General features: G+C 42.6%; 1 protein-coding gene across 4 annotated transcripts in view; it reads right to left on the bottom strand.

The window, feature by feature from the left end:
• PCDH15 (protocadherin related 15) overlaps positions 1 to 19,220 on the bottom strand; it is a gene marked incomplete at both ends in the record, with an annotated part of 369,409 nt that overhangs the window by 50,051 nt on the left and 300,138 nt on the right. For all 4 annotated transcript variants that reach the window (XM_082486051.1, XM_082486048.1, XM_082486050.1 and 1 more), the window contains one exon: positions 1,252 to 1,467. In XM_082486051.1, coding sequence (XP_082342177.1) covers positions 1,252 to 1,467 — 216 coding nt within the window. The remainder of the gene's footprint in view (positions 1 to 1,251; positions 1,468 to 19,220) is intronic.

The raw sequence follows: 19,220 nt of genomic DNA, 5'->3' as shown, positions 1-19,220 counted from the left end.
TCTGTAACTGTACCTACAGCTACTCTAAGCTTTCACATCTTGCTCAAAAACACTGCACCAGAGTGCTCATCACTCACTCGGACAACCTAAAGATACCTCTATAAATTAATGAGACATACTTCACTTTCTAATTTTAATGTCGATACCTTCTGGCTATATTTTAATATACTATTACCGCATAAATTGCATGAGAATGCCCTATCATTTTGGGAGGTCAAGCATGAGGACATCATACATTATGTTTATTTGCTGAATTCCTGCATAACTCTATATACCAAGTATTATGGCTATCATCTGTATCATTTGACAGTGTTCCCATGAACTAGATAATGCACTTCATCCCTACGACATTATGCTAATATTAATCCAATCCATCAAGTTATATAGGCTTTAAAGAAATTTAGCTTTGATGGTTTCTGTGACTGGACTAAGTCAACGTCCTTTACTCAGCACAAAAACAGGAGCTCAAGACCTAAACCTGGTGTCACTTTTGAAACATTGCTTCCTGGAAAACTTAAAGTACGGTCTCAGCCCCAAATTATTCCTTGCGTTTCCCTTCCAGACATGAGCAAATAACCTTGGCTTTCCTCAGTAAGGCAGCTGACTTGTAGCTTTCAGAGACTGTTTGCCCAGATATTTGCAAGCCTGATACACCCGCTCTGTGACCCAGAAGGTGGGTACTCACGTGAACACAGAGTACAGCCCAAGTTAGCAAGCTTTGAGCTTGGCTTATTAGCTGGGGTTGGATGCCATGCTAACCCTGCTTTGCAGCTTTCACATGGGATCTGGCTGCACCTTGCTGGCTCAGGAGTAGGTGGAGATGATCTGTAAATGTTTGTGTCCAACCAAATAAATGTGACCTGCTTTAAATGTAATGCACAAAACCAGCACCTGTTTTGCTGCCATCCGGGTCCAGAAGACCCAGAACATAACCCAGGTCCATGTTTAATGCAAACAATTGGAATCTAAATTGACCCATTAACAAGGGCTCATTGAATAAATAAAATACTGAACATCATGTCTAGTGTGGTAATTGAGATCAGTATCTCCGCAATGAAACATGAACACTTTTCATATGGTCATAAAAGCTTTTGGTTTAAAAAGAAAAAAAAAAAAAGCTTTATTTCAGTGGCCTAAAAAGATTAAGTACAAACAGTTTATGGCATTCCTATAGGTCTGCCTGGAATGAAACTTTATGTTTGAATTTCCTCAGGAATTACTCCATGAAGATAATGCCTGGCTCATACTTACAAGTACTTCTGCTTTGCTGCTCAGTCCTTTCCCATAATTGTCAGTTGCAATGACCTGAAACTTGAAATAGGATCTTCTCATATTTTTGAACAGCATAGCAGTTTTTATTAGCCCTGTGTAAGCTTCAATCACAAAACCTTCTTTACCGTCCTTGATTGGAGGAATGATGAGTCTGTATTGCATGGCACTGTAATTCCCAGTGTCTTTATCATCAGCCTAATAGGAAAAAGAAAACAAGCAGAGGCAAATAAAGTAAACATGCATGCAAAGAATCATTAACCTTGTCCTTTAAATAAAGTTGCATATTGGTCCAGCAAATTTCTTCCACTCTGACATTTAAAACATTAGATCCCGGAGAGCAGATATTACTACTGCTTTAAATGGTTCATTTAACTTTGCTGCATCCAGTTTTGCTTTTCCAGCAATTTCTTTCTCCTGTGTTGGCACTAAACTGCTCCAAGGAAAGAAAAAAGAAAAAAAAAAAAAAAAAGAAGAAAAATATAAATGGACTTTTCAAGCCTGCAATAAACTGCACAGGTAAGGGCAGTTTAATTCTTAGAAACCTCCACTGCCAAATTCTCATTGACAACTAAATAGCAAATAAAAAACCCAGCAATGCAGGCACAAACTCACACGAGAATGGCCTCCCTCTTCTTAGATATATTCTGCACCCTCATTGATTAAACACATATTTTTTGAATAATTTAATCCTTTTTTAATTTTTTTTTTTTTTTAAACAGGATTGAGTGGCATTCCTGCAGTGCTGCACAGTGGACCTGATGTACAGCCCCAGAGCAGGACACACAGCTGCTCTTGCATTCTTCTGTTGCTGAACCGCTGCAGAACGAGGACGCAGTCCTGGCCTCCGTTGGGCAGCCCCGGGAGCTACGTTACTTCACCACTTTGTGCCTGACAGCCCTGCGTAGCCTTGTTCTGGTCTCTCCAGACCTACTCCTTTGCACAAATCATGCTCCCGTTCCAAAGGCAGCACCCATATTCAGATGGGATCGTTTCTGAGAACCCTTACAATGTTTTCATATGCTCCGTCTAGGAAGGGGTCAGCAAGATGGTAGCCAATTACTGCCTGTACACGTGCCCACTGCCTCGGCATCTGGGACACTTCAGCATCTATTAGCAGGGTTTTATCAAAATATTGGCACGACTTCTGAAGCCCGTGGCTTAAGCTAACGTTGGAGAAAAAACAACCTTGACTTCAAAAAGGTGCAGGTCTTTGTGTAAAATCCATACTTCACCATGACTTAAAAACAAAAACAGTAATCACAGTCTAGACAGGGTTTATGGCAGAGTAAAGAGTTGTTTACCATGATATGCCACCGCCGTCTACAAAAGCATTATCTGTGCAAGGTCGTTAAGCCTTCAATAGATGGCCATTAATCATCATTAATTGTTTCTTCACCATCAGCAAACAAGATCTATTAGGTGGAAACTTCTACTAACTCCTCTTTTGTCTTTATTTTCTGATAATTTTTAGGGAATACCAATGAGGAGCTACAACAGGCGAGTCTATGCAGCACAGTGATCGCACTGTGCCACCAGCAAGAGAGACCCGCGCCAGACGAATGATCCAGGTACTCAAAACTCTATGTGCATTCCATGCTCCCCCAACTGCTACCAGACCAGATGGAATAGATATAACTATACGGCGCTTAAGCGGTAATATCTGGGCTCGTTTAGCTAAAGGTAGCAAACGTTTCACACAGCACACCGATGCGCTGCAGAGCCGCCCAGAAGATGGGCTCCCACAATGACACTGGCTGCCACTCACCACAGAGACAGAACTGTTCAAAACGGTCCTCGCATCTTTTGTAAATGTTTTGTTTTCCTCTAAATTGACAAAGCTTTGTGTGACTTGGCTACGAAAAGCATAAATATAAAACGTGTTGAAGTGCTTTTGTTCTCTAGTTCTATAACTTTTAAGGCTTTTAAAATCAAGATTACTACCTCTTGGGTGATCTCAAACTCCTTTATTAGCGTTTTTAGGAAAGATGGGGAAGGCTAAAAGCTCTCTGAAATTTACTCCATTCTGTCAGTCAAAAAGGTAAAGACAGCGGCAAGCTTTTCCAGAGCACTCCCATTATCCAACTGGCATGGGTAACTCCAGCCCCAGAACATCACGGAGCCAGCAGACAGGAGCTTGACAGGTGGATTTTCAGGACTAGGCTCATTTTTGGCTTTCCTTTTGACAAGTAAATTGCCGAAGGCACAAATAAACATGAAGGCACGCTATATGGCACAAGGAAGCGGCTGTATCTAAAAATCAGGTTGATATGCAAGTGCTAACGGTCATCAGTCTCTGAGAGCTGAATGTCAGTGCTCAGCACCGAGCTCAAGCCAGCCCATTTCAGAAAAGCATAAATGCCTAAACTGCACACCAGGTTAGCTTCATTCCTCCAGCAACTGCACCAACGTCAGTGAACTTATCAGACACTTACTCCCACCACCGTTTCACTTGATGTATTCTCAAATCAGCATGTTGTGGTGGGTTGATCTTGGCCAGGTGGCTGAGGCCCACCCAGCCGCTCTCTCACCCCCCACCTCAACAGAACGGGGGAGAAAATAAGACAAAAAAGCTCACGGGTTGAGGTAAGCTTACTCATCAACCACTGTCACGGGCAAATCAGACTCAACTTGAGGAAAATTAATTTAATTTACTGCCATATAAAATAGATTTGGATGATGAGAAACAAAGACCAAAGTTAAAACACTACTACCTCAGCTGCGCCTGGCCACGAGGCTGTTGGAACTGTCTGTGCCTGGCCCAGGGCAGCATTGGCCTCTCTGCACAGAGACCCCTTAGCCCCTGACCGGGCACGGGCACCCCATACACAGCTAAAAATCAAATATTTCACTTCAAGTACCTATTCTTAACCAAACGCAAAGGAAATCTAAAAATTACAACTAAAAGATTCCACGTGATTACTGTTACTACTAACATTACTCTTATTAAAGAAACATTCAAAATCACGTAACAGAAATGAAACATCCTTGAAAAGACACGGACTATAGGTTACAGAGGCATTCAAAGCAGCTTCTCTTGGTGCTTTTGGGATCAATTTTGCCTGTGTATTCTAGGAGAGCTTTACATCCTCCATATACTCAAAAAAGAGATCAGGAAGCCTCTGCCTGTAGTAACAGGGGATAACATTTGGTACAACCCATCCAGAGGACCACCTACAGGCTGCTTGAGAGACAAGAAGGAAACCTCTTCAGAAATGGTTTCACGGTAATGCAGAGCAGCTAACTTTTAAAAATAACCACTTCTTTGCCTCATACCTAACAAACCACCATGTGCGTGCATCTAAGAGCAGGCAAGTACAGGTTGTTCCCCATCGCTCAGTTCAAAACCATGAACAACACAGAGAAGGTCACAGAATCACAGAATTATCTGAGTTGGAAGGGACCTCTAGAGATCATCTAGTCCAACTCCCCTGCCAAAGCAGGATTGCCCAGAGCACATTACTCAGGACTGCATCCAGGCGGGTCTTGAAAATCTCCAGAGAAGGGGACTCCACAACCTCCCTGGGCAGCCTGTGCCAGTGCTCTGTCACCCTCACCGTAAAGAAGTTTTTCCGTGTATTTGAACGGAAATTCTTATGTTCTAACTTGTGCCCATTGCCCCTCGTCCTGTCACTGGGAACCATTGAAAAGAGCCCGGCTCCATCCTCCTTCAACCCACCCTTTAGATACTTGTATGCCATAATAAGGTCTCCCCTCAGCCTTCTCTTCTCCAGGCTAAAGAGTCCCAGCTCTCTCAGCCTTTCCTCATAAGGCAGATGCTCCAAGCCCTCAATCATCTTAGTTGCCCTTCGCTGGACTCGCTCCAGCGGTTCCCTGTCCCTCTTGAATGGGGAGCCCAAAACTGGACACAGTATTCCAGTTGTGGCCTCACCAGTGCCGAGTAGAGGGGGAGAATGACCTCCCTCGACCTACTGGCCACACTCTTCCCTATGCAGCCCAGGATTCCATTGGCCTTTTTGGCGACAAGGGCACATTGCTGGGCCATGGATAATTTACTGTCTACCACGACCCCCAGATCCTTCTCCTCAGAGCTACTTCCCAGCAGGCCCGCCCCTAACCTATACTGGTGCCTAGCATTCTTCCTCCCCAGGTGCAGGACCTTGCACTTGCTTTTGTTGAACCTCATTAGGTTCTTCTCTGCCCAGCTCTCCAGCCTGTCCAGGTCATGCTGGATGGCAGCACGGCCCTCTGGGGTGTCAGCCACCCCACCCAGTTTGGTATCATCAGCAAACTTGCTGAGGATACACTCCGTCCCCTCATCCAGGTCATTAATGAATATATTAAACAAAATTGGACCGAGTATTGACCCCTGGGGGACACCACTGGTTACAGGCCTCCAACTAGACTGTGCCGCTGATCACAACCCTCTGAGTTCTGTCCTGCAGCCAACTCTCAATCCACCTCACTGTCACCTCATCTAGCCCATACTTCCTCAGCTTCCTAATGAGGATGTCATGGGAGACAGTGTCAAAAGCCTTGCTAAAGTCAAGGTAGGTGACAATCACGACTCTCCCCTACAGGGAGAGTCAGTCTCAGAGAATCAGTCTGGCAAAACCCACTAGCTTGCCCACACTCAACTTTGCATGTTGATGGAGCTGAAAAAAAAGAAGAAAAAAAGTAATTCCTGTAACCCCCCACAGCATGTGTTTTGGCACACGAGGCACATAGGCGCGATCTGATCTGGCTCCTTTAGGGACTTCACCGTAGCGAGACAGGATTTACAGCGACTGCCCGGCTAACTGCCAAAGGCTCTCCGGAGGTGCCCTGCCAGAGGAGCACTACGTCCTTTCAATAAAAAGCCAACTTCATTGTTAAAAGGGATTTATTAGAGTGGTTCAGCTGGGCCATAAGCCTATCATTTTTTTAATATTAGCAAATTCTATCTCAATAGAAAGATATTACTTTTAATCGTACTTTGTTTCAGTAACAACAGAATCAATTTCACCTTCAGTATTTCACGCTTGTGTATGTGCCCAACTACAGACAAACAAAATTTGGATCCAAATTAGGGTATCGATATTGCAGGCACAGACATTAAATAAAGTCAGCCTTTCTGAACAAACGTCACACAAGTGTAGTTGCTTAGAAGCAAAGGTATGGTAAGTCATGAGCTGAGTTTAACACGTGAAACTGCAGTGGAAGAGGCATTTTGAAATGTTAAGCATGCAGCCTCTAAAATCCTGCACTTCAGATGCCCAAAGCTGGTAGACAGGCTACAAGTTAATTTTCAGAAGTTCTGAGAACTCAGTGGCACTCCAGAGAAACCGATGGCCTCAGCATCATTACAGTTCAGTTCAGGCATCCCAGAAACCATCTACACACAGATGAGCAAAGCCAGGTGCAAAACAGTCTGAGGAACTTGGAAAAATCATCAGATTCCAATTTCATGTATTTTAAATTTGTTGCTTCCATCTCCCCCCTTTCTGACGCTATTTATACTTTGATCAAACCTAATGATGCTAAGTGTAACGTTCAGCTTTGCAGGACCACCAGAGAGAGCTTGTGAGCTGCTGATGCTAATGTACCAGCTTCCTTAATACAGAGTAAGGATGTTTGCTATTCTTGTAATTTGTCCTGAAGGTAAATATTTTTGACACTTCATTAGGAAGAGATATACGACATCTCAAGAGTTGCGTTATGACTGTCAAAGAAGAGAAAGAGCTATACTTAATCTTAATATTACAGCAGTATATCTTCCTTTTGTTACGTGCAAGAAACACAGATGTCTCCTAAATTCTGCTATGATTGAGTACTGATAAATATGTATGATTTTAGGAATTACCAGGCCAAATTCAACCCTCCTATAACTGAGTGTAAGTGTGCCCACACAAATGGAGTTTTGTTGGCACCACCGTGCGCTGCCTCCAGCCCTCACCCATCCTCTCCCATGGAGGAAGAGGCACAACTGTTGGGGTGCTCCCTAACCCCGCCACAAAAGCATATTCCACCAGCCAGGCATCCGCTGAAATACGCTGCTCCAAGCCCTAACACTGAGAGTATTTACCGCACAATCATTAACAGTTATTTTTTATAACTTTATTGGCAGCTCTCTCTCTCGGAGCAAAAAGAGCAATAAGCCAAGCATTCTCGGTGACTACGTCTATTCACGGACTGCCAGCGCAACTCGCAGCAAGTCATTAGAAACGTTAAAATTCCTGGCACTGCAGAGGCAGCAAAGAGACGGACGCTGTCGGTGCCGGCTTCGCTCTCAGATAAGCAATGTCTAATTCAGCCCAGCACTGCGGCGGCAATGGGGTGAAGGGTACAGCTGCTTTGCTGCCAACAAAAAGTGCTTTTAACACATCAGATGCCTTAAAACAGAGCGGGAGCAGAAGGGTACTTTGGTTTGGTTTTCAGCTTTAGGAGGACTGAGAGGGGGGGAAAAAAGTGTAGCTCAAGTATGGAAATATATGGGACTCACTAGAGCTGAGTCAAACTGCGCGTCTGGAAGCCAAGAGATGAAAATATACGAGCTGAAAACTGGGAGTCGGAGATCCCTTTAGTGGTGCCTCTGTAACCAGTTACAGTTTGTCCTAATATATATGTTTTTTCTGGTGCAACTAATTAACACAAGACTTGGGTTGCGTTTGAGCACTTCACACAGCAGCTGTCCCTAAAGGCCATCCAGACATCTCACAGGTAAGAATTTGGTGGGAAGAGGTCCATAAAGGATGGTAAGTTCGAGGAACAGACACCAGGAGATGCAAAGCTATGGAATTCTGAGGCAGTCTGTGGCAAAATCAGGCTGATGACCCCGAGTTCAAAAGCGCTAGAGACGGGTAAGTGTAAAAGAGCACAGCAGTGAAGAGATATGCGGGGGGAGGAAAAAAAATAGGAAAACCGCAATAGCTACAACAAACTTACTGGCAAGTCTGCAAATCACAAAGCAAAACCGCCTCTAAAACAGTACCACGGCAGATGTGGCTTCTGAACTGAAAATATTCAACAATCTGTAAATTCCTACGGGCAAAAATGGTCTTGTTCTAAAAGCTATTTTATGTACCAGCAACTGATTGGAAACAGTTGAACCTGCCATCTGCTTAGTGGCTCTAAGCTAGGAAGAAGAAAAAAAAACCCAACAGCCCGGTTCCATTCATTTCACATGCCCTGTTAGCATCCTCAGGCTCGTGATGAAGGGTGACCCTGCTAGGAAAACTGGAAAACATTTAAAATTAACAATTGTATTTAACTCTAAGCAGCTAATTTGAATTTAGCTCACGCTGAGGATGATAAAAACTGTAATTGTCTGATGATTATGCAATAGCTTCAGGAGCTACAGTTAATGAAGATTTTAATGCTCATCCCAAACAAGCCACCACCAAACATGTTGGCCCCCGGGCAGTTTTGGTGGCAGTATCAGTGTTACTGCCACATGGCACTGCTCTTACAAGTCTCTCTGGGTGAGGGGATAAGTGCCCTACTATAACGCTGTGACTGTGCGGCCACGTAGTTGCACCTCACACTACAATATTCCCTGCGGAAACGTGCAGTCTTCAGAAATGTAAAATAATCGCCTTTCACAAGGGCTGCAAGGAGCCAAAGATTAATTAATTTATGCTTTAAATGCATTGTTTATTAGGCATAGGTACTACAACAAAGATGAAAAGAGCCGACTCTGCTAGGCATATTGCCGATCAGTGCCCGGCCCACTGTGAGTAGCCCCAGCGCCACAGAAACTTCTGAGAAATATAGGTAATAAGAAAAAAAAAAAAAAAGTAAATGAGATTTGTTCACTGGTTCCTCCACCGATGCCAAAACCCCCAAGGTGTGGAAGCATGGATCAATTTGGACCATGGGAAAATGGGACCATGGACCATTTGGATCAATTTCTCATGGGAAAAACTGTTGAATAAAGAGGCGATGCCAAACTTGTATTTTGAAAAAAAAAAAAAAATTAGAAACGTTGGTTTTATAGCATTTTCTTGCTGTGCCAACAGAAGTTAGTGCTTGATACGGTAGATTTATGTGTGTGTGCTGGGAATTGATCCTCCATGGGATGGGAATGAGCCAGCATTGCAAACACCCCAGGAATGCTCACCCCTTCCAGCCCCTGTAGGAGTACTTTACTCTGGAAGGCATGCACAGGACTAACTGTCTTAAAAAGATTAGAAAATAACATAGTAATTGAAATAATCTAATATTACATTTGAAAAAAAAAAACCCAAAGGGTAGTAGAGTTTTTCTGAACACGACCAAAGGAAAACAAGAGTACTGTTTTTTATAGTAAAATGTTTAGCAAGCCAATGTATTATCTAGAGGTATGTTCTTTGAAAGAAATTACCTGTGTGCTTGGAATTACTGTAGTATTATTCTCAGCAGGGCAAGCAGCTTCCTGTCAGGGGCCAGATGTTACAGCAGATGTGCGTGTTTGAGGGTGGGCTGTTGGCACTGCAAATAGGCTTCAGAGTAGATTTTTACTTCTACCAAGTATGTTTTCTCCCTGCAGATTACTCTCCGTGATTCATAAATCACATTGTAACTAATAAAAGATTGTGAATGGCAAAGCAGTTCATTTTTACACCAAAGTTGTTCTCTTGTGTACGTGCAAAAGCAAAAGCAGAGAAAGGAACATTGTCTTTCACAGCAGAAAGCCATCTCAAGGCGCCCAGGGCTGAATGTCACTTCGACAGAACTTGCCACTCTGAAGATTTACCTATCATCCCAAGGAAAAAGGAAATACCAAAAGAAATCTAGAGGTCATAAGCATGAATAGAAGATAACAAGATTAACATGGATAAATGCCTGACAAATTTGGTGGCCTTCTAAGAATGGGTTACAACATTGGTGGATAAGGGGAAAGCAACTAACATCATCTACCTGGACTTGCGCAAAGCATTTGACACTGGTCTCTAAATTGGAGAGACATGGATTTGACGGATGGACCAGTCGATGGATAAGGAATTGGCTGGATAGCCACACTCAAAGAGTTGTGGTCAAGAGCTCAATGTCCAAGTGGTGACCAGTGATGAGTAGCGTTCCTCAGGGGTCAGTACTGGGACCAGTGCTGTTTAACATCATCAGTGACATGGATGTTGGAATGGAGTGCACCCTCAGCAACTTTGCTCACAACACCAAGCTGTGTGGAGTGGTTGACATGCTGGAGGGAAGGGATGCCATCCAGAGGGACCTGGACAGGCTTGAGAAGTGGGCCTGTGCAAACCTCATGAAGTTCAACAAGGCCAAGTGCAAGGTAGGGGCAATCTCAAGCACGAATAGAGGCTGGGTAGAGAATGGATTGAGAGCAACCCTGAGGAGAAGGACTTGGGGGTGTTGGTTGATGAGAAGCTCAACAAGAGCCAGCAATGTGCGCTCAGAGCCCAGAAGGCCAACTGCATCCTGGGCTGCATCAAAAGAATCATGGCCAGCAGGGTGAGGGAGGGGATTCTGCCCCTCTACTCTACTCTGGTGAGACCCCATCTGGAGTACTGCATCCAACTCTGGAGCCCCCAATATAAGAAGGACATGGGAGTTGTTGGACCGAGTCCAGAGAAGGGCCACAGCACCTCTCCTATGAGGACAGGCTGAGAGAGTTGGGGTTGTTCAGCCTGGAGAAGAGAAGGCTCTGGGAAGACCTCATAGCAGCCTTGCAGTCTCTAAAGGGGCCACAGGAGAGCTGGGGAGAGACTCTTGATCAGGGAGTGGAGTCATAGGAGGAGGAGTAACAGTTTTGAACTGAAAGAGGGGAGATTTAGATGAGATCTCACGAAGAAATTCTTTCCTGTGAGGGTGGTGAGCCCCTGGTGCAGGTTGTCCAGAGAAGCTGTGGCTGTCCCATCCCTGGAGGTGTTCAAGGCCAGGTTGGACGGGGCTTGGAGCAACCTGGGCTGGTGGGAGGTGTCCCTGCCTGTGGCAGGGGGGTGGGACTAGATGGTCTTTAAGGTCCCTTCCAACCTAAACCATTCCATCATTCTACCAGAAGCTTTGATTCACTAGCATTTATTTTGGCAAGCTTCCTTTTCTGCAAACATTTTCAGTACAAAAAACCCCACTTTATAAGCTGAGTAGTAATTTAGGAAAAAACCTCTTGCTTTCTTACTAGAATTAACACCTCTGGTATTTCCTCATTTAAATGCACTTCAACAAACAAAACTAGAGATTAATACTGTAAAGGAAAATGTTTAAAAAGAAAGGGCTAATAACATACCATTATAATGAAAAGTCAATTCCCGCTAGTAATTTCCCTAAAGATTGTCTTGGTTTTGCTTTTGTTTTCATAGAGCAGATTGAAAATATTGTGTATGTGGCTAAAGGAAGGCTGGTTCTAATCTGAGGGGAAAACCAGGAGTTACAGGAAAATACCAGTGGCAAAGCAAAATAACTAATTCTAATATAATGAAATGCAAAGCAATTCTCAAACCACAGAATTCATAAATTAGTAGTTATGAGTATTACATCTGCGTTTAATTAACATATTCATAAGAAAAAAGCAGGAAAAGGCCTTTAATCATGAAAATGAGCTCTTATATACGTTGAAACTTGCGGGGAAAAGAAGAGAATTGCAGAAAAAGGGAGAGAAAATAAAAGGTTATTATAACACCGATCCCCATCAGGACTGTCCAACACCTGAAACCTTTTTCAGAGCACCACCAGAACTGTAATTAAAGCGATTATGCAGATTGCTGTTCCAGCTGCCCCACCACTACAGGCCCAGGGCGAGGACTGCAGAGTGAAAGGGGAACCCAAACAACCAGCACCCAAGGCGTCCTGCAGCTCTCCTACCTCTATGGCTTCTGACTACCCTTTTGTCTCGCATCAGATCCTCAACCCGGACCCAAAAGATCTCACCTGTGCGCTGTGCAGCTTTGACAGGCTGTGGGGGAAACGAGTAGGCTGATGAAGACGGCTGCGTGAAATTGCCTGGAGATTTGAGACTCTTTAATCAGCCTCAGCTCTCATTTCAAGAGAAATGGTATTTAACACAGCTCCACGTTTCCTGCTGCGCTATTAGCAATATAAACATGGTCTTTAAGATGCAAGGACTAAAGCCTCAGTTAAAAAGTGCCGTTTCTTTTTTCTTAGAGACATTAGTACTTAACTGCTTTCAGAGGACGGTAACCTTAAAACAATCGTATTCATACAGAATAATTCATACGGCATAACACTAACCAAATTAATTCTAATTAAAAGTGACTTTTGGATAATGATTTGTGGCATTCTTCTGAGTTCAGTCTTCCTTTTTATCTCCTTATAGTAATCTTCCTAAAAATCTAGAGCAAGACAACGTATTACCCTATTCTAAAAGGATTTTGTATTCAAATGAATATATTTAAGAGAGCAGTCACCACTGCCACCAAAACTGCTGCACCTTATAGAGCTGGGAGAAGCGATCTATACTGTTTGCCTTAGTCACATACGTAACTGTTTCAATGATGAGAGAAGTGTTTATCCAATATTTTATTGGCCTATTTGTCTATAAATTCAATTTGTGTGTAAGATTCTGTACTCAGTACTAGTTTTCTTCTCCTCCTGCATTTTTTGTGTGTTTGGCCCATGGCAGTTAGTTTATTCCTTACTGCCAGTGCCTCACTCGGCTGTACGGCATAATTAGTGCCAAGACTGGGGTGCTTTACAGAATATTTTTCAAGGGGAGAAGAACTGGGAGGGTGAAATTTTGGTCAAGCCACAGAGTACAGAATGATTTAAGCAGCCAAAGTTAAACATACAAATGTTCAGCAGTATATTTGTGACAAATTTATCCAAACCCAATTTACATAAACTGCTATATTAAAAATTAATAACTACAGCAAATCATTAAGTACTGTTTAAAGAGGAACTAATCGTGGTAGGTTGGATTTGGTTGGTTTTGGTTTTTTTTTTCTTATTTTGAAAGCTGTAGTTTTTGCATAGGACCATAAAGCTTATCGTCTTATTTTTATAGAAATTACTCATCAAAACCGAGCCATTCTTATGTGCCAAAAATGTTGTGCAAAGAGCGCTAGTTGAGAATAACTTACTAAATGCCAAAATGAGACAGAAGCGGAGAGCTACCTCCACCTTAAGGGAGCGTCAGCGGGATGACGACTCCCAGGGCAGAGCCACAGCAGAAACTGCCCCGCACACCCCTGGTCTCCCGCGGGAAAGTGCAGGAGCGCAGCTGGGAAGGGGCCTGCCGGCACCTCGACACAGCCCTCGCCCTGGGCAGCCGCTGCAAGAGGCCACCGCGGATCCTGGTGTGGTAGGGATCCCACAGCGGAGAGGATCTGGGCACAAACATGGCTAATCCCACCCTGCGATATAAGCGCCTCTTGGTATTAACGTCAACGCTGCCCCACCAGTTCAGGCTGTTTTTCTTTTTGAATCACTGCAAAACTAAATACGTTTTTAAAAACTTAAGATATTGTTTGCCTCTTGCTTAATGTAACCCATATAATCTCTAAAATAAAGACACAGTGAATTCCACCCCAGATTATAAAATAATTTTTGAACTTCTTTAGTATCTGCACTGGTAAACACCTATAATTTAGTACTTCCCAGGGAACGTCTCTCAGCTCATCTTTTCTATTTCCTATTAGATGAAAAGCAAAAATTATATTAGCTTAAACTGCCACTAAATGAAAACTGCTGGCAAGTGCCTGCCACTGTGATTATTATGCTTAACTAATTTAATTACAGCAATGGCAAATAAAAGCAGGCATACCCTGTAAATCACATCTAAGTGCAGGAGCCATAGCAATATCTAAATATCCGCCATTACGATTACTGCAATTAACCCACCCATCTACTGATCTCCCATCGTTATTCCACCAACGGTGACTGGACGAAGCAAACGGGCCTGCTCCAACCTCTCGGCAGACAACAGGAGCTGGGCTAAAGCAGCTCCACGGGGTCCATAAAGACCTGACCACATGTAAAGGTGTCCCAGAGCTTTGGCAGACCCACCTCTCGGGCAGCGCAACAATGCCGTATGATCTCCCTCCCGGCCTCTGCTCAGCTCAGGAACATGTTGCAACCTTCAGGCAGTAGAAACTGAAGATAGCGGAACATGTCAAAGAACTGTGTGGTGTCCATTCAGACCCTCTGCTAAAACCACAAATAGCTTTGACCTTGAGCTTTTCGGAGAAACGAAAAGTTTCAAGTCAAGTCTTGATTTTCTGTCCTCATATTTTCCTCAAAAATGGATGCATGGATAAATGGTAACAGAAACCAAACCACCACCTGGCACTTGGGCTTAAGACGAAATTCCAGAACCTGATATTCAGCCGTAAAAGGCTGAAGTAGGTACCCAGATGCTGAGTTGTCACCTCAGGTATGATGTACTTAACCCCTCCTTTACTTTCAATATAAATAAACTAGCAATGACCAGCTTCTTGCAATAAACTTGAGCCTTATTTTCAACCAACAATATCTCCTTCTGCCGCTCCAGAAAAAGTCATTTCCTGCTAATGGACCCAGTGCCGGTGTTTCCAAAATCAGGGCTTCCAGAAGCAGCATCCTCAGCAGCCCCTTGCTGGGGAATTTTTATTGTACCCACTGAGGCAGATTAAACACATGATTGTGCTTAAAATATAAAAATGTAATTAACGAGTGTGATTTATTTTCTCTGAAAGTCTGCTAAAATATGGTTAACCAGTAAATTATGCTCTAAGAGTTGTGTTATACAAAACTTTTTGCTGCTATATGAAGGCAACCAAATAGAGTGCCAAATGGTTGCCTGCCCTTAATGCGTCCAACACTCGGGCGAGCAGGTCACCTCAAAAAAGGAGAACTTTGCCATATTTTATCACTTTCACATGACAAAAGAAACGTAGGTGCTCACAATGTGAATTATCTTCATTCGTGACGTAAATATCCCTTTCCGTGATTTATACCATCTTTATGGTACGTAACAGTTACACAATTGACGAAAGAATAATGAGAAGTACATCACCGTTAACCTGAGTTGCATTTTTATGATATAAAAGCAGAAGATGGATCCCATCTCACCTCTGACCATCTCACCTCTGGTTTTTTTTCTTTCTTATTTTCTCTTCGCTGAATCTGGTTGTCCTCACTTCTCTTCTGATCCTCCCTGCTGTTTTACAGACTTCAGTTTATCTCTTCCCCTGTGCAATTTCTTAAGCATCTCACCTCACTTGCAGAACCAAACCTTGACGACCGCCTCTACGTATTGAGAGCACAGGGAACGCCCTGGTACAAAACAACGTTCTGACACACGCTGGCCCTGTGCGCGGGTGCAGGAACTGACATCGGTCATTAGGAGCACAGATACTCACATGAAGGGATATAAAAATACGGGCCTTGGAGAGCGATGAGTAGGAGTTGGTATTAAACACACACACAGTGACTGACAAAGAAAAGGTGGACTGGAATTTTCAAACGACTGACGTGACTATCCAAATCATCCACTATGAATAGCAGCCTTTGACTTTCAGGTTTTCAAGCAAAATCTGTCACTTACAGATAAAAATCAAGAGAAACAAAGCCAAAGAAGCTAGGAGTTAATCAACAAAGTCCCTGCTGTACCTCTAGAATGCCTAATTTTGTTTAATACAAGGAGAACGCTGGCTCAATTCAGTCCATTTCTTTTTTCTCTAACAACAATCTTACACTTTAATTTAAAATACGCACTTTCTCCTTCCCTCAGGATAACGGAATGTACATAAGAAACCAATTTAAAAGTTAATGTCACCTCCACACATGTAGTACCTATTTATTGCTGGTATCTCCTTGAAGTAGAGGCGGAAAAAATGGCAAGTTTGGGTCCTAGAGCGCAGGAAGTATCACATATCTTTCTGCAATGGTGACTGTATGGAATTGCTGTGACAAATAACATGACACTCTTCATAATTAGAAAATGTTGGTTCACTATGAGACCCAATAACAATGACTTCAACCATCTATAATACACAGTTTTAAATCTTTCAGTCATAAATTTTTTTCTGATAGCCAATACCATGTTCAAGAGTCATCAAAGTTGTTGTCAGCGACAGGAAGAGTGAGAATATGCTGAGACTATCAGTTTCTTTTCAAAATTACCCAGGTATCATGAAAAAATTTAGCAACCATTAACGAATGCAGAAAATGAAAGCAAATGCATGTAAAACTCCTACTAAGGAGGGGGGTTTATTAGAATAAATATTTGAAGAATAATAATAAAATATAAATTCTAATAATTTTTATTACAATAAAAATCTGAATAATTTCTACAGTGCAAGCTATGCGTGTACTTTATTAATGTTCTTAATAATTTCAACTTGGAAAACTCCTCATTTAATTCTACTCACCTCAACTCTTCAAGAAAAGACATTAATTTGATTAATTCTTCTTAACACTAACTGGAATGGGTATCGTATTTAACTACCAGAGCAATTACTTTTTTTTCTAAAGGACAGGAAATAAGCTAACTAGCACCAACTGCTGAAAACGCTTAGTGCTAGAACAATAAATTACAGCCTGATTTTCTGCAACAAGCACTTCTTACCTCTTTCTAATTTTACTTTAACTAAGCACACAGTTACGGTTGATGCCAACCACTAGTAACAACTCCTGTCTTATACCTTCTTCCATCGTGTCTGTCGGTAAAGTCAGGGAGGATTCTGGCATACGTTTTAACAGAAGGAGGTTAGACACATTTAATTGTAATCTCTTTTGTGCCGTCCTTTTCTGCCCTCTGATCACCTTTCTTGAGCCAAACATTTCTCAAGGGTAAAAGCAGATTCCCCTCTTAACCCCCAAATATCCCTTACGTGCGTGCCTGCTCTTTTTCACACACTTCTTATCCCCTCGACTGACGCACATTAATACCTGTGCCTAAGAAATCACGAATGCCTCTTTGAAAATCAGGTAGGATTTCACAGTCTGTTCAAATGTTGTATGATCAGCTCAAAATGTAATTTTAGGTTTGTGTCCTATGTTTCATTTCCTTTCACACACGTAACACTCCTTTCCTTTAACTATGTAACTTTCCTATTCACTATTCTTTATCTACTCCAATATCTTTGTGCAGTTCTGTATCTTCAGCACTTCTAAAGTTCATGGATCTGACACCATTTTCTGTTTCCTATTTTTGAGTATGCCACGGCTTCAGTTTAAGGTTCATAGCCAGAAGCAATAACTGGCAAAATGTCTGGAAAAAGAGACAGCAACGAAAATATTACCCCTACCTTCAAAACCCTGCTCCATTATGGTCCCAGGTCGCCCTAACAGCAACACTAGCACAACATCTTTAATTTGCGCGTCTAGAATTTCCTCCTCATTGAAGCAAGCACACATCTGGTTGTATGTCACTATTTATTTTCTATAGAGCAGGAATCTGCTGTACCTTAAAGCTTCAATATAGAAGATGCAGGAAAACAAATTTATAAAAGGAAATTTTGCAATCCAATTGTTGAACCTATTGCTTCCAACACACAACGCTGCTTTATTACTTACTTTGTAACATCTTTATTCGCATGCAAGTAAATCTTCAAAGTAAACACAGACATTGCACACGCTCGATGACTTTGTTGACTTCGTTTACAAAGGCTGAACTGAGTCTTCACAGTCGATAAAGTAGTAGTAAATAAACATGCCCTTTTCACAAGCATTCCGGGCTAATCGCTCTCTCCAGTTACCAATGCATCTCTTTAATCTCCTCTCATCATAATTCCTCCCTCCGCCTTCCCTTTCACTCAGCATTGCTACTTCTTTCAACCACTCAATGTTCTCCTAATAACGCTATGAGAGATGCTGCGCTGACTTTGATCGGCCAACTGATCTTATCTGATCTGGTTCCCCGAATCACCCTGCAGGTTGGGCACAGGTCCTCCCATCCAGCAACATCCCGCGCTGTCCTTTGCTATGCCAGGGACACACCTGGGGCAAAGCACCATTAAGGCTCCTTCGTGTTGTCGCAGTTGGACACTAGCAAGCCAAAGCTCAGCCTCAGCACCATCCCAGGGCAGTGTGTGACGCGGAATTCCTGATCAGCCCCATTCAGCAGGTCTGTCCCTGCCTCAAATACAATCTGCCTGCGGAGGAAGCCGGGGAGAACTGGCACAGGGCAGATTTAGACACTCTAATGTTCCCTTTCCAAGTTCTCATCAGTAAATTCCCTGCTGTTCACTTGGATGGCTGTATGCGTTTCTAGAAAAGACCAATATGGATACTCTGGGGACAAAAAATTGCCTATGACAAGCACTGTATTAAAAAAAAAAAAAAAGAAAAAACTCAATACCCTGGACTAGTGCACAAAGTAAACAAATTTCATTTACAGAGGCTTCTATCCAATAGCCAATATTTAGCTATGTCCCACTTTTCAGCCATTTCTGGGCTTACTTTAGGAAGGACTGCCATGAAACAAAAAAGCAACAGACAACTTTAATAAGCTCTGATAGTCTCTATTTCATTCCTGGTGCTCTAAACGCATCATGAGGTCAAAGTGAAACTCTTCGCAGGTCGTATTTCTGTGCCCTTTCGTGCATAAGCTCGAATCAGCAGCTTCAAAGCTATTCCACTAACACCTAAGGTGCAAAGAGCTGCAGGAGGCCCGCTGAGGTAACAAAATAAAGGAGAGGAAAGAAGCTGACCTGGGAAGTCCCGGCAACTCAAGCTGTCTCTAGCACAAAAGACTGCATCACAAAGCACATTATAGAAAACAAATTGCTTCTACTCTAAGCTATTTTTGCTGTCTGACGCTAATTACATTCTATACATTATATTCCCTTAAACTTTCTCTTTTTTGTTGTTGTTGTTTCAAAAACCCTCAAACCTATGGATAGTCAATTTTACTCACAAATTGCATCACAGTGCACAGACCCAAAACTGTTTTGCTGGCCTGAAACAGAAACTGTTTTTTCCTTTTTAAAGCATAAACATGTTGCTGCCAAGGAAGCAGTCAGAAGAATTTAAGGTCAAAAGTAATGTTGAGCATAAAACAATCCCTAAATATTAATGTGTCTAAAATAATAGCTACAAATTTTCAAATGAAAAACAAGCACATAAATTCAATA

The sequence above is a fragment of the Vanellus vanellus genome (genome assembly GCF_965231255.1).
Source record: "Vanellus vanellus genome assembly, chromosome: 7".
Taxonomy (NCBI): domain Eukaryota; kingdom Metazoa; phylum Chordata; class Aves; order Charadriiformes; family Charadriidae; genus Vanellus; species Vanellus vanellus.
Note: the sequence above shows the minus strand (reverse complement) of the source record. Positions and strands in the feature narration are given on the sequence as shown.